The 16,911-nt window shown below is 30.5% G+C and overlaps 1 protein-coding gene across 1 annotated transcript; it reads right to left on the reverse strand.

Moving 5' to 3' along the window:
- Nucleotides 1-14,093: 14,093 nt before the first annotated feature.
- On the reverse strand, nucleotides 14,094-15,107 carry LOC134805942 (uncharacterized). Its single transcript, XM_063779126.1, has one exon. It carries the CDS (start codon nucleotides 15,105-15,107, stop codon nucleotides 14,094-14,096), a length of 1,014 nt encoding a protein of 337 aa, XP_063635196.1.
- Nucleotides 15,108-16,911: the final 1,804 nt, after the last annotated feature.

Here is a 16,911-nt window from a genome sequence, read left to right on the forward strand (position 1 = left end):
AATCCACTGTGTGGAAGTATGGCTAGCACACGGAGAAATAGGATTTTTAGGTCTAAAACGAGGTGTCTCCACTCGTCTTAGTTAGCTATAGCATAGAAATTACTCATTGCACATCGAGTAATTACGCGAGTAAATTAAATGTGCATCCCGGGATGCTAGTTTTCAAATATATCGGTAGAATAGTTGGATAGATTAGCTGTTAGGTTAGGGTTTTTATTTATCAGGCCTAGGGCTTTTGTAGGATTGATCTAGATTTATAATTTTAATATATCAAAGCCATTAGACATTTACAGTAGGTAGCTAGGTTCCTTTTCGATACATTTATGGCTATTTTATTGTATTTGTTGTTCATTATTATGGGTTTATGGGTTAACTTCAGTTTAGAGTTAGCTAGGATGTAGTTTGGGGTTAGGGATTACTAGGATTTTATTACATATATTTATTTATGACTTATTGACAAACTTGACATATTGACTTATGACATGACTGTATATATTTGTTCCCTTGCAACGCTACTGGTAGAAATATATTGTGGGAAAAACTAAAGTAAATAACCACAATATAATGTAGTATTGTAGAATCAATTTGCTTACAAAGAAATATTTGTTTTGCCTGTCCCTTAGCAGTTTGTATGACGATTACATTCTGTTTTCTGCAGATTATCTGTGATTTTCACACTTGACCTTTAAAAATATAAGGTCATATATTATCATAAAACCTTATTTCAATGAGTGATTTATCCGGGCTCAGATCAAGGCAGATGCACGATCGTAGATTATTTTGGTCCGAAAGTGTGATTCAAAATGACTACAATTAAAGTTTGGATAATATCATTTCATTGAATATTAAAATACGTATACTACAAAATTACAGTATTCTGGAGAATTTGAGTGGATCAAATACAGCTGCTCTACTACCAGTATTTTGTTATGTTAAATTGTCCCTTTGAATGTCCTCTCATTGTTGACGAAAAATGTCACAAAATAATGACCTGGTCGAATGATGGAATAGGCCTGTCATTATTAAAAGATGTCCCTTCTGGACCACAATATAGTTCCTTCAGAACTGGGGCGGGGATTCTGACCTGCAACTGGATGATGATCACGGGTGTCGCGGAGGCGGGGCGATATCTATACCCCAAAAACAAAATATTGTGACATTTATTAGTAGTTGTACTTTGACCAACTGACTATTACATTTGACAGACTTTACTTACATTGACATACTTTACTGACAATTTAACTATGACATTCTACAGACTTATTTGATTTTGACATACTTACTATTGACTTATTGATTACATCTTATTACAGACTTAATCTGATTAAGTCAAACATTACTATAACCTGCAATGATATTTCTTAATACTCTGACATAATTCACGGTTTAATAATTATTTAACAATATTAGGATTTATAGGCGTATAATATAAAACTCTTTCCTATTATGCGAAAAGGATTTCGGTTACTATTAGCGGTTACGACGAAGGGTCCTACATAAACACTAAACGATCATTTGGCCAATCTACTGATCCAATTCAAGATATTAACTTATTAATTAGAATTTATTTAGGTTAATTGCATTATTTTATAATAATTAGTCAAGGTAGATACGGTTTGCGGTATTTTAAGGTTTTTTAGAAGTTTAGATTTTCTTATTGGAATTTTTAGTATTTTAGATAGGTCTAGGTCTAGCTAAGTAGGGGTAGTTAGGGTTATTTGAGGAGAGAGAGGTGGGAGATGTTACAATTGGTGCCGTAGTTACCAGGATTAAGTTTATCATTTTAAAATAATTCGTATATTTGTAAAAATTGTTGCCTGACACCAAGATTAAGTTTATTATTTTATAATAATTCGTATATTTAATACGATTGGTTTCGTGAGACCAGGATAAAGTTTAATATATTATGTATATTTTATAATAATTCTTATATTTATGTAATTATGCCGCGAGTCTATTTTAATTTGGAGTTATTATTTTGATTAACGTTACTAGTTTCATTGTGAGTTACATGTCTTGTTTTGGATCAAAGTTGTTGTTATAGTTGATTTGTGTAAACGGTCGATTATAGCAACACAATTGTTGACGTGAAGACGGATAGCATATTTTGGAATAGAGTTATTGAGTGATTGAAGAACTTTTTTTTAATGATTTTATTTCTATAAAACAATTTGTATGCGTATGCCATGTTAGTCATAGCTTTTACAAGTTTTTTACGCGATTAAATACTAGAACTTATGAAAATATATTTTGGTCTATTTATAGAATTGTTTTATGAAAAGTAGTTAGCTAAAATTATTAAAGTTGTATACATGGGGAGGCGTACATAGTAATATTCTAAATGTAATTTGATATTTAGTTAGCTAAAATTATTAAAGTTGTATACATGGGGAGGCGTACGTAGTAATGTTTAAAATATTCTAAAATTGCGGGTTTTGTTGTTATTAGATTTCGATATGAATTTTATGTGTACAATGTAGATTTTAGAAATTAGAGACACAAGTCTATATATTTATATTTTATTTCGTCTAACATAAATTAAACGTAAAAGGTTCACTCAGCGTAAAGTGATCTCATGTTAAGTTTAGCCTTTAGTTTGTGTTGAAGTCAGTTGCGTGATTACAATAAATAAAATCTGGGTTCGATTCCTAGATGCCGTAGCTTATAATAGGGATAATTAAAGTCAGAGAACATTTTAATACGTATATTATAATTGCCAATTGGCAAGATTGGTTGAATTTTGTAGTTTTCGGGATATGCGTTCAATATTACAGATTCATTAGGACAATATTGACATCTTTGTAGTTTCAGTCATTTACTAAAAGTTGAAAAAATACAGGTAAATTTGATTATGATAGCATTGCGATTGAACATACGTAGATAATGAGAATTACCTGTTTTTTATAGCAAATTTAAAACGGCATCATTCTATCATTTTATTTGTTTTCATAAGTAAAAGTTAATAACTGTTAAAATTCGGGCATATACTATACATAATATTATTAATTATCTATCAAAATTATACATATAGCGAGATTATCATTCAGGAATAAGTTTATTTTTGTTGCATTCATTTACTTTGTAACTTTGTGCCTCGTGTTTCTGTTTTTATAAATCATAAACATACATACCTACATGATTTAGCACATTCTCATCAATGCGTTGTTTGGTATAATTACTCGAATAAAGTGTAGTATTACGAGTATAAAGCTTTCAAATTTATACTAGGGTTAGTCATTCAGCGGTATTACTAGTTTACCTACCTATCATACAGTAAATTTTTGCTTATTAGGGTACCAAAGGTTAGGTTAGTGTGTTATGAAACTGATTATGTAAGTACAGTATGGTACGTAAAATAGTCATGTTGAAAAAGTTAATTCGTTATTTTAACTCTGTATGTTTATATTTCATTTATTATCGGCGTCACTCGAGACATTCTTAAAAGTTATCGAGAGTAGTTAGACTGATTACAAAAACACGTCGCGCCGGCCACTTGACTGAAATTTGAGTTTAGAGTTGAAGTCATTCGTAGAATTACAAAAAGTGTTGTGCCAAACCACTTGAGTGTAACGTGAGTGTTGTTTTTGTTATCGCTCAAAGTTAAAGTTTGAATATTTTATTTTTTACCATGTAGGAAATAGCGTTAAGTATGAATTCAAATAAATTTTAGGATTACTTACCTACATATTTATGTGTTGGTTTTATGCTTAGTGCTTTCGGATAACATTATTTTAATAGGTTCACTAATTTGGTATAGTAATTAATTCTATATTTACATGATTTAGTATTAACGTCAATTATTTATTTTACAAAATACTGTATCGGGCATTATCACTCAATCTTGTTATTAAACAAACTTTTTTTTGACAAAGTCCGTAGGATAAATGCATTGACTTATAAATTATTTGGTACAAACGGGCTTTACGAACATAACGAAGTGGGCTAGATAATTGGTACGCAATGGACTTTGTGTATGTTACGTTGCGGTGCATATTCGCTCGGCGTTATACATATGAATGGGAATTTTTGAAATCTTCGAGTAGGTATAGTAATAGGTGAGTTAGTAGGTTGCGATTAAGCTACTGTTTTATGTTGTCTAGTGTTTATTGAAATGGCTTATTACTTTTTTTATTATTGTTCTTATATGTAAACATAGGTTGTTAATAGTATTACAATTTCTGAGCTAGAATTGTAAAAGCGAATAATTTAAAAAATAAAATGACAATAAGTATTTTAAAGTTCAACGTTTTTATGGTACCTATATATAAATCGAGTTGCATAGTATATAATTACACGTTCATTTATTTTGAGACTTTACCTTTTCAGGTATATATACATTTTTCACATATATGTTTACATTATTCACATATATGCTAGGAATATTTATGAGTAAATAGTACAGTAAACATTTTTCTATAAGCCACAATTTTGGGTTGACTTAAATAGTTTTATATCCACAAACAGGTAATTTGTGAAGCTTGTGACACTTATAATAAGGGCGTTTTTGCAGTTGGTTTAGGTAATCTAGGTTTCCATTTAGATCTAATTACATGTGAATTTAATAAATTTAGACTAAAATACACATAAATAATGAAATTTCGATATTTAATTACGTACAATATATTGGTCAATACAAGTAGGTTAATTTAAAATAAAAATAATAATAATGTATTACATTACAAACATATTATTTATTCTTTATTTACGTTTTGAAGTGTAGTAATTTTTAAATACAGTTTAAAGTATTATTTATTTTTTATAGCTGGTAATGTAGATGGTTATCAGGTTATCACATTAGATAGTTTCTTTTCATGTTTATGACATAAATACCTACCTATTTAATTTTATTTTGTTAATTTTAAATAATTACAAAGTTTAACATGTTTATTATTATTTTGCCAGGCTCTCCATAGTTACAATTTATAGCAAGTAGATGTTGTTTAGTTTTTTTTTATCACAAGATGGTATAAATATATAAACTTTGCTATGTAGTATATTGCACTGTTATTTTCAAATAGGTAATAGAGTTGAAAAAAAAAAAATTAGTTTTGTTGTAACAGATGTATTGATTGTATGTTTGCTAACAGTGAATTTTCATAAAAAAGATTACGCATTATTAATACTTCTTTTTAATTGTTTTTTGCGAAAGTATTGTTAAATTTTCAGGGATGTATGAAAAAAAAAGAATGAAGACGAATAAATTCGATGAATGTTAAACTACGAGTTAGTGCATGTTAGTAATTGCATGAAATATATTTCTTTATGCAGGGCTCTGAGAAAATAGCAAAACTAAATTCAAAAAGAAAATCGAATACTATTTAATTTCAATGTAAAAGGTAAAAAAAAAAAAGTTATATTATTATATGTGAGCGGAATTCTACTCTATTACATTTCGAACCTTTAACCTGCCGGTGTGCATACCGCTGAGCATGCATTTGAGTCGGTCCGCGATTGAGACTCTTATTACTTACACGAGTTGTTAACATGAAACTTTAGTGTGATGCAATGTGGGAATAGGGTTGTACATGAAGCATTTATTACGAATGTATGTTTGTCTATCTTTCCTTTGTGAATGCAAACTGGAAGTCTATATAATAAATTTAAAAAAAAAAGTGTCTATAATTATAAATTTGAAACCCATAATGTTTTTCTATTAAAAAAAAAAGGTTTTGTATCGTTAAACTGAACTCGTAATAATACTAGAACTATAAACTAAACACAATATTTCATCAATTTTGATCTTACAGAGATGTTATTATCTACGTGCTATACCTAGATTTTGGTCAAGCAGGGAAGTGGACCAACAGGTAAATTATACAGCCTTGTCCAAAAGTATTAGCACCTATTATTACAATACAATACAATACAAATACTTTTTACGGAACACTCTATATAAACTAGTACAGAGAATAAAATTGATTAACTTAGAGGTAAACAACAGGCGATCTAGCAATAAGCCCGATTTTTTTTAATTTTAAAAATGATTTTTTTTTTCTTCCAAAGACTATTAAACCATTGCATAAAATTTCAAACAAGTCTTTATAAATTAAAAATACTTTAAAAGAAGTATGAAATAAGAAAACTAAATGCAGTAAAGTTAAGGCTTAAAATAACTGTGACAACCCTAGCGTTTGACGGCAAGGTTAATTTTTTTATAATTTAATTTTAATAATTCATTATTGTTGTGACAATCCTGAGGTGAAGAACTATCAAGATTAAATTTGAAGACTATTCCAGTGCAAATAATTTAATAACCATGTAAGTAAGTTAACCATTTAGTTTTACATAACTTCTTTTTAAATTATTGAATACTGTATTTTTGCAAAGTATATGCAAATATAGGTAGTTTAAATAACAATTTTGTTTTTTTATCAGGTCGGACTCAGAATATGACTCAACCTGCGAATACATGTCCTGTATGACAAGCAAGAAGAATTCCAAGACTAAGGACCTTGCACAGAGGTAATTATGATTATTGTTACAATTTCATTTGTTTCCTATTAAAAATATTCTTTCTATGAGTGATAATTAATTCTTATATTATTTATTCTTTAGATCGGACTCAGAGGAAAAGGAGGTTTTTAACGAGCAGACTGGAAAGAAACAGAAGACTCCTGCACAGAAAAGGTGATTTAAACTTTGTGTTTCATGTAAATGAAAAAATAATATATCTGATTTCGATATACAAAGGTAGTTAAATTATCACGAACTATTATTAACTAATATTTATATTTTTCAGATCTGCGGAGGGGGACACGAAAGCTTCTAACAATAAAAAGCAGAAGGCGTCTACTTCTAAAACGTAAGCATTGTTTGAAATATTTAGTATAAAATTCAGCATTTTTCATTCGATTCTTGAGAAATTTTGTTGCTCAAAAAATTGGTTGGCGTTAAGTACCTAGTTTTTATCTAGTCACTTTTTTATTAAAAAAAAAATGATGGAGCTATGAAGGTCGTTTGGGACTACAATTCAAGAACCCATTATTTTATTTTGGGACAATTTATTTATTTTATACTATTTCTTACATAGATCTGTGAAACGAAATGAGGAGCCATCACCGTGGAATGAATCTTTCGACTTGTTCGGGCTGCTGACAAAAGAGGAGGCAACTACAGCGGGACAGAAGGAGGCTTCAGTTGTTCTGCCGTCGGTACTGACTTCGCGTGTGGCCAATGGGTCAGTGATTCGTCGGAAACACCTTGACGGCGATTTTTACGTTGAAATAAAGGTATATAAGACGGCAGATGCGATTTCCGTTGGTCGCGAAGATCGTTGGCAAAAAGCTCTAAATTCATTAAAAATCCAAATTAATGCCAACGGAGACGAGTGGAAAAAGCTTCAAGGTTTTTTCAAAAGTGCTCGTAAACTGTTTAATGATACGGAATCAGTGTTTTACGCACATAAAAATAATTAATTTTAATTAGTTAATTTTTATAATGTAATATAAGGTTAATTTATTTGCACAGTGGAAAGGCTAATTTTATACAAATCAAATGAAAATAGGGGCACAAAATTAATAACTTCATTTGGAACAAGTTTTATTTTAGAATATTTACCTAAATTATAACGAAAGTTATGTTTTGCGATTTTTTAACAAAATACACATCATAATTTAATATTTTATATATATATATATATATATTTCTGAGTATACGGATGCACTATTTTCAGATCAAATAATACGCAAAAAACAAGCGCTGTTTAAGTCAATTAAACATGAAATATTTACGCAGTTTGTAAATAAAGTGGCATTATGTAACAAGGATGATAAAAGGTTCATTAATACAGACAAAATGTCTACTTTATCATGGGGGCATAAGATGCTTCAAATGTAATAATACAGCACTGTGCAAGTAAATAACTTTCAACATATATTTTATAACATGTATCAATATTTGTAATTTTTTTTTTAAGTGTATATGTAAAACAATAATGTATGTGAGGTTTTTATGTTTACCGTATGTATGTAATTAATATAAAAGGGTTTAATAAAGGGTAAAATAAACGATAAACATGTTTTTTTTTTACCAATTTTTTCCTTGCAAATCAAATCATGTCAAATTGTTAAATAATTCAGTTTGATATAATATTGAACAGCTTACAATGGAGATGTCAGACGGAACCATTATTATTTTTATTTCTTTGAAAGATGAGTAGTAGGTACATTATTTCGTTGACCTCGACTTTTGTTACCGCATAGGTATATAATATATTAATACTACCTAAATAAATCATTAACATCATAGCGCAAAAAATGATGGGTGTGCTATTTCCTACTACCGTTTAGAAGTTTCATTTGAAGCCACATTCTTCAATCTGCTGGTCGTTGCAATGGATAGTTTTCCTTTATATCATGTAAGTTTTAATTATATCTGACTTTTTTTTTTGTGTAACTGATAGTAACAGTTATCGTGTACTGGTAGGCCTTTCCTGTTTTTATTTATTTTCTTAATCTTTATCTTTGTACTATTTATATTGTACTTATGTATTATGATGACCATTTATTATTTATCTTTTCTTACATAGTATAAAACAAGTAGGCAACTAATAAATTAATATATTTCGTCTTATTCTTTAGGACATCGATACGAATGTGTACGCGCAAGACCCTTTGGAAGGGTTTACACAACGAATGGAAGATTGGAAAAATGAAGATTTAAAAAATGCAGATTCAAAAAAAACTAAACCCAAAAACAAAAAACGAGAATCATTATCTAAAAAAAAACTTAAAGACCGGGCTCGAACATCGTACGTAATTTGCAAAGAGTTTCAAAGGGGTCAGCGTTTAATAAAAATCAAGATTTATGACTTCATGGAGAGCATGACAGAACAAGTTGATTTTTCATCGGACGATAGTGATAGTGAGTTTTTAAGTATGAGTGCACAATATGTTGTTAAAAACCCTGTCGATGAAATTTTAGACTCCACGGAAAATATTATCAATAAGATATCTAAGGAAATTAATAAACGGGGATTGTAATCGCAAATAACAATTTTATAAATAAAAGCATGTTATGAAAAAAATGTTTTATTATAACTAAATCCTTAAACTAAGAAATATATAAATATATCAACAATCATAAAACAATATAATTAGTTCATGTTAATTGTACAATTATTATCATACCATTTCTTGATACAAATGACATTTCTTAATGAGTAGTGTTTATTGATAACATGATATAAAGTACTTTTACTTTTTTCCTTAAGAAACTTATTATAAAGTATTACAAAATTAGGACAGCCATTTTCTGTAATATCAGTAACGTAACAGTTTTCACATAAATTTTGCACCCATTTCGTTTTTTCTAGACCTTTCACATATATTTTTTTATTTTCGAGATAGGGAATTATAATATTTTGGAAATGACTATAACTTATATGTCCATCACTCCAACGAAAACCGAAGTTATTTTCAATCCAGCGCACATGTTTACGTTCTTCATGCGATAATCGTGAATAAGGAAATGGCGGCTTTATTGAAAATACCAGAGTAAAGTCATCAGCAGCCAAAGCTAACTCTTTAATAATGAATGTATTCTGAGCATCTTTAAAGCCTTGTATGTCCGCAATATAATAATCTAAGTTCATGATATTTTTTTTACAATACTACTTAAAGGTTTATATTCCACAATACAATCGTTAAATATTAAACAAAATGCAGATGTATTGTCAGGAATTTCTTTATCACTCTCAATTTCTATTCTTACGTCTATAGGTCCTGACTTCAAACGATCGTTTTGTCTAGAAGTGTCCAAGACATATAAAGTACATTTTTTAAAGTCGTGTATATTTAACATTGGTTCAGCACGACGTCCATGATATGACTGTTGAAATCTTGTATATTGTTCATATAATATTGCATAATTGTCGTGATCGAATTTAACGTTTAAACTTTCATATGGAAAATAAGTGGAGTTTAAAAAAACACGCACTTCACGCAAGTTGCAATGATCAAAACAAGAAAAATCGGTTTCGGATTTATTTTTTCTTTCGGTAGACAAAGCTAACACTACAAACCGAGGTTTTTCTAACTGAGATGATGTTTTGATTGCCCATGTATGTTTAGTTGTTTTAGGTAGAAGTGGATACTCGTATAAATCCCAATTTCTAAAAGCCAAGTTCAGAGGACGGTCTTTTTCTAACAACTTTAACATTTGTATTCGTTGACGGTCAGATACCTTGATATGTGGCACTCTCCATACGATTTTGTCAATAACAATATCTTCCAACACTTCGTTTGTATTCAGTTTTACTGCATTTAAATTAGTATTGCTTCGCAATAAAATCAATTCATGTTTACAATTTATTATTATTTTGTTGAAATCTTCAGCAAATCCTAAAATTTTGTTTAAAGGTAAAGATACAGCAAAACGTCCACCTTGAGTATTTTTTGTACCGTTCAAATCCCATCCCCATGCTTTTGACATCGATGATTCATTACTATTCATAGATAACAAAGATTTAATAGTGGTAGTGATACCTACATTTTTAACTTTGTCAATCTCAACTCCATTCAATTCGTAACGAATATCTTGAAACAGGAATAGAAATGAATTGTTTGTAAATTCAATGCTTTGCACTTCTGAATTTGATTCCCTGTTAATAACCTTGACGGTGCCTTCTAAGTATAAAGTACTAGCGGACGGTAAAATATATAGGTCTTGTTGATTAATGGGTATTCGAATTTCATCGTTTTTATTAAACGTTGTTACATATGGTCTATAAGAATGAACTTCAAAGCTTTCAATTGCATTGTCTTCAGCAAAAGACTCTGTCACACTGAGTATTTCACTCATTTTAATAATCCTACAAGTTTTAAAAACTTTACGTTTTCCTTTGTTAATTTGATAGGTGTTTTCCTTTTCACAGTAGTATCTAAACTGATTTTTTTAGGAAGTTGCATAGACTTTTTATTAAAGTCTATCATTATACCTTTTTTCTGAGGTGGAAATATAACTGAATATCTTCTCCTCTTAAATTAATTAGTTGATTTTTTGCGTCAAGTATCCGTACATTAATTGAACTTATGGTATCTTGATTTACAGGAAAATATATAAGATTTCTTGGAACTTCTATGATTCGATATCCAGGCGGTACGTTAGGAACAAATTCATGAATTATATGACTAGGTTTTCCGTTAACAAATGATCCGCTCACAATATCACATTCTATCCTGATAACAGTCGTTGATATAATGTTGACAGGGAATTGTGAACAGTTTTTTATATTCGCCTTTAAGATCTCATTTCCAAAGCCTAAAGTTTTCGCAATAGAATTTTTCTTTTCAAAGTGAATATCTTTTGAACAGTATATTTTAGTTTTTAGGGTATTGTTATTACAAATTAGTTTAAATGTACAATCTTTCACATTTTCTTTTATATAATCACCAATATCTTCAAGTTCATAGGATCCTTCAGGTATTTCAATACACTCATTATTACCATAGCAGAATTGGTTATTTTTGCTATCAATATTAGGTATTGAATTAAACGTAGAAAAATATAGAAGCCCACACTCATAACTTCCTTCAAGTTGCAAAGGAGGGGTATAATTAGTGGTAAGCGTAGAAGTTAATCCGGTAACAGATATGGTAAACGACATTTTGGGAACTGGTAATATTCACGAACTGTGTCTTAATTTATATATTTTTTTTTTTGCCAAAAGTTTCGTAAGTATTTTAAACATAGATGACCGCAGTTTACAGTATTCATTTTTTGATAGGTACAATAGTTATAAAAAATGTTATATTTCTTTAAATATGATATTAGTTCTACAGGAGGTTTTATATCTCCGTAACTATTAAAATACTCGCAATACGTGTTCAATTTCACATAGGCTACCCAATGAGTCCCCATATTCTTAGAAATATCTAAATTAACAATTGCACATTCCATCCGTCGAGGTCGCTTTGGTAAATTGTCGCGCATAAATACACCTCTGAAATATGGTATATCACCTCCGAATTTTATTAAATCTAAGTTTGTGAGAGCTCTTCTAGGCAGCCTTCTATTTAGTTTTTTGATGCATTTAAAAACAAACCATTACCCTTCTTATAAGGTTTTATGTACAAGCCTTTGCCAATCGCAATCGATTCCATCATTTTATTATGACGTTCTGACTCCTGCAGGTTTTTTTGGGCTGATTTATAATCATTTACAGCTTTTGCAATACCAGCCGCTCCGCCAGCTAATGAGCCCAATGCTGACAAACCAGCAAAAATAGGTATCAAGGGCAAAATACCGCCAGTTTTTGGAATTGGAATAATGCGTGGTAAACGAATAGGTATATTTTTATGAAGTAACTTTTTTGCTGCTTTATATGCACATTTAATTGTTGATGATCGACCTTTAGGTTTTCGCATTTTAAATATGTTTTCGAATCTTGGAAATAACAGTTTTAAAAGATTTCATTCCAGCGCCAGCTCGCAATTTACCTTTCATAACTTTCTTAACTAACCACGAAGCTAATTTTTCACCTTTGCTAGCATTTGTCGATTTAATTCTTTGTTTGGCCATGTTTATTAACTCGCTATCAGCTTTATGACGGTGAGGTATGTCTGAATAATTGCTGTATGCAATATCGTGTTGCTTGCAGGCTTCGTCCAATGGATTAATACCACGGTCTCCTCTTAACAACCTTTCCTTAAGTTTTGTACCTGGACCACAATAATTATAACCAGGCAAATGTAACTCAAAAGGTAGGTTATTTATCACACTATTAACTAGTCCTCTTCCTTGCATTACTTGTTATGTTATGTGAAGAAATATAGTATGACTATTATTTATATTTAAACTATATCTTTTTTGTGTATCCAGCTATTTTCTGCTTCGCTCAGACCTAACCATTTGACAAATAGTAGGTTACCTCTTTTTTTTATAACTTTTTCAACAAGATACACATTTGGATAAACTGTTTTTTGTAATTCTTGTTCGTAAAACGAGCCGAGGATAATATTTTTATGAGAATCTTCAATGTTATACGTTACAGGATTGGTTTTCTTCACTTTGATAATACAAAATAGTTCTGTAGACCAATTCGGAGTAAAACCTTTCTTGAAAGCTGATTTATACTTACTAATTCGTACGTAGTCTCCTATTTTAAACTTTGGTTTCTTTAGAGATTGCTTTTTTTTACTATTTAAGATATTCTTTCTCACAATTTGCTCATTTGTGGAATTAACATCAGTTGGTCTAAATTTAGTTGTTCTATGTTTAGTTGCGTTATAGGTTTTAATTATGTTATTTAAAGGATTCCCAATCCATTTGTAATTTCCATATAAACTAAAATGTTTATATAATTTTGCTTTAAGTGTTCTAATTAATCTTTCTACTATAGAAGCTTTTTTGGTAGAGTATGTAGAGTAGTGGTTTATATTTTTTAGTTTTATCAACTGTTGAAATACATCGTTATAAAACTCTTTGCCCATATCTGTTTGTAAATTGCTAGGTACGTGATTAGAATCCAAGATATTTTGGAATGCTTGGGTGGTTTCTATTTTATTTTTCGTTTTTAAAGGTATTGCCCACGCATATTTTGAAAAACAATCTATAACAACCAATATGTATTTATATCCATTATTCACTGAACCAAATTTAATCATATCGATTAAATCAGCTTGCCATAAATCATTAATTCCTTTTAGTACAACCGCGCAACGTTTAAAATTTTTTCTTGCATCCCTATGAATTTCGTTTACAATTTCTTGTTTGCTCATTTTTATTTCTCCTTTGCGATTTTAATAACATCTGCTTTGGTGCAAAACTTTTTGTCAAATTCGTCTAAGATTGAGTTTATGTGTTGGAGACGAATTATTATGTTAGCCATATTAGTCTGAACTGTTTTATTTATATGATCAACATACTCCTTATTAACCGCTTCATCGTTTGATAGAGGGGATTTTAAACCTTTTAGCCTTGATGACCTCAAATTGTAATCACCGTTATCAGTTTTTTGTAGTGCATCATCATAGTTTTGATCAATACGTAAACGTTTATGTACGTGGTGACCAAATTTGTCAATATTCATTGTCCGTGTGCATTTGTTCAATTGTCACTGTGAACTGATGTGCTTATAAACGAGATGAATGGTTTTATTGAATAATGCCAGCTTCACGTAATTCTTCAACAATCGATATTATTTCATTTTCAAGACCAGTGTTACCAGCGTCGCGAGAAGCGATTAGTAACTTTAGCCTATCAACTAGCTCGTTTGGATCATCCCAGTAAACGTAACCGGTATTAGACTGAACTTTCTTTAATAAATTTAAGCCGTCACCAACTGCAAGATTATCTGTACTGTTGCTAACTCTTGTATGTTTAAATAACGGCTTGATTACTTGCAAATACTTGCTTCCTCTATTACTTTTGATAGGTTTTGTGGAGTCAAAATCCCGGTGGTGTGCATTAGTCTGATGTAACATTAATTTGTAGTTTTCTTTATCGTCTTCGGTTACTAAATTTAAATTCGGAATTTTCTTAAATAACAATTGAACAAGCCCTTGAGTTTTTTGAAAAGCATGTCCATTAATAGTAATAGTTTTATCTGCCACGTAAACCCTCTGCAACCCCATCATAAGTTTTCCTCTGTCTAGTCTGACTCCATAAGGTACATCTTCAAATGCCTTTGCAGAAAATGATAGTGGAGACGAAAAGTTTCTATCTAAACTGGAAACACTCTCGAAAGTCTCCTCATCTGTTGCAACACTGTCGCTGTTGGAATAATCTTCCTCTAATTCACTTTCTTCTTCAAAATCTGATTCATTTTTTTTTACATCTTTTCCTTCTAAACGATGTTCTTTAGATTTTGTGCTCGAACGATTTAGTTCGAAAACCGTTTCATCATGAGATGAACTTGGTTTAGTATCACTATAATTCAACTTCAGTTTTTTTGGTGTACTGTGGTAATCAGGACTCTTTTCATACTCATTTTTCGTTTTTTCGTTTATACCGCTTCGTTCTGCGATTTCATTGAGAGGCTGCGTGATTGGCTTAAGAACTGACTCTAGGAATGTTTGGTTTTCACTTGTCATATCACGCATCAATTTTAGTTTTCGCTTAACAGCCTTTGCTGATTTTACAATTTCTTGTTTAGTCATTTTTTCCATAGTTACTGCGAATAAAGACCTTACTTTGTAGACGATAATATTTGAAATGATGAGCAACACTTTGTGTTTATTCTTATATGTCTTTATTCAGTAAGAATAACAAAAGTGTCAAAGTTCTTTCTGTAGCATCCTTTATTTCTTTCACAATCTTTATTTATTACTAAATAATTATATGGTGCACACCAAATTTTAGCGCACATTTCTTTAAATTGCTGCCAAGACATATCTGTATTTACATGTTCGTTATATACATGACGTAAATTATGTTCGTCTTGTTTAAAAAGTATAATAAGATTAGCATTATCTCTTATTAATTGCTTGGGAATTTTTGTGTATGTTTGGTTAAGATAAAAACAATCTATTTTGGAATGTCGGCCCATAGAAAAGTAATCTCTAACGTTGTTTTGCTTTTCACATGCTATATCATCAAATACCATGACTGAATCTGGTTTTGCTTGATTTGGATTTAAGACTTGTTCGTTTTCATTATATTTATAAAATGATACTCCAGACACCTGTCGAAGTACTTTTTCTAGAAATAAGTATTTAGGTTGGAATAAAGTTTTGGAATAAACATACACATTTCTAAATCTTAATCCGTTTTCGTGCATAAGAAGACCTATAACTAAATTAGTTTTTCCACAGTTAGATGGACCGCAAATGAGACAACGAATGGTGCTTGGTAAAAGTTTACCATGACGTAAATGTGTTTTATTAGAAATCAAATAGTCTTTGTGTAAATCAAGTGACTGTGCTTGCTTAATAAACTTCATATCTTGTCAATTTAGTAACGTCTACACTATGTAACGTTTTTTCGTGTAATGAAACTGATATTCAATTATAACTGTTTATAACGTTGCATTGGGTGTTTTAAAACACGAATCGAGATCACTAGGTGTCTAAACGCAAACTGCTAAATCTTTCGTGGTGCATATTGGGTATTTTAGATCATTTAACCCTTTCTTGCCTTAACGAGACAGAAACCAAGCTGTTTATAAGGTCACTTACAACAAAAACTTTCGTAAAACGCATAGAGCGAACGCAGTGAGCGGCCAAATGCGGTTACACGAAAGTTTTTGTTGAAAGTGATCTTATGAACAGCTTGGTTTCTGTCTCGTTAAGGCAGGAAAGGGTTAAATGATCTAGAATGCCCAATATACACCTACTTTCATATTAGTTGGCGATCTGAATGTTGATTTCCTATCCGAAAAAAATGAAAAAATTAAACTGAATGATATACTGGCCAGTTATGGATGCGCGAATATAGTTGGGTTTCCGACCCGTGTGTGCGTGGAGAGTTCCACCTCCATCGACTGCGGCATAGTAAACAACACCTGTGACGTCACCGCTTCGCCGATAGATACCTATAAGTGACCATAACGCACAGCTATTCACGCTAACAGTGGGACATCCGTACCGCGAGGAAACAAATATCTTTCTAGAACGTAGGCTAATTAATGATGAATCAATTTATTTATTTTACTGTGACATTGAGAATTATAATTGGAATTATGTATTTAAAAATAACATTGACATTAGCAATAAGTTTAGTAAATTAATACGTGTATTGACATATTATATTGATATTCATTTCCCCATGAAACGGATACGATTAAAAAATAAACCAAATCTTCCATGGATGACTGACGATATCTTGAATTATATTAAAAATTTAAATGACCTTTCTCACTTTCGTCAACAATATCCAGATGACATTAGTATATCCACAAGTATCCAGTACTACTCAGACATGATTAAACGTAAAGTTTTAGAAGCCAGGAAAGCCCACACAACAAGATTGAAA

The sequence above is a fragment of the Cydia splendana genome, unplaced genomic scaffold (assembly GCF_910591565.1).
Source record: "Cydia splendana unplaced genomic scaffold, ilCydSple1.2 scaffold_89_ctg1, whole genome shotgun sequence".
In the NCBI taxonomy this organism is placed as follows: domain Eukaryota; kingdom Metazoa; phylum Arthropoda; class Insecta; order Lepidoptera; family Tortricidae; genus Cydia; species Cydia splendana.

Coding starts and splice junctions, on each gene's coding strand:
- LOC134805942 (XM_063779126.1), bottom strand. CDS start 15,107: ATGGAAAAAATGACTAAACAAGAAATTGTAAAATCAGCAAAGGCTGTT.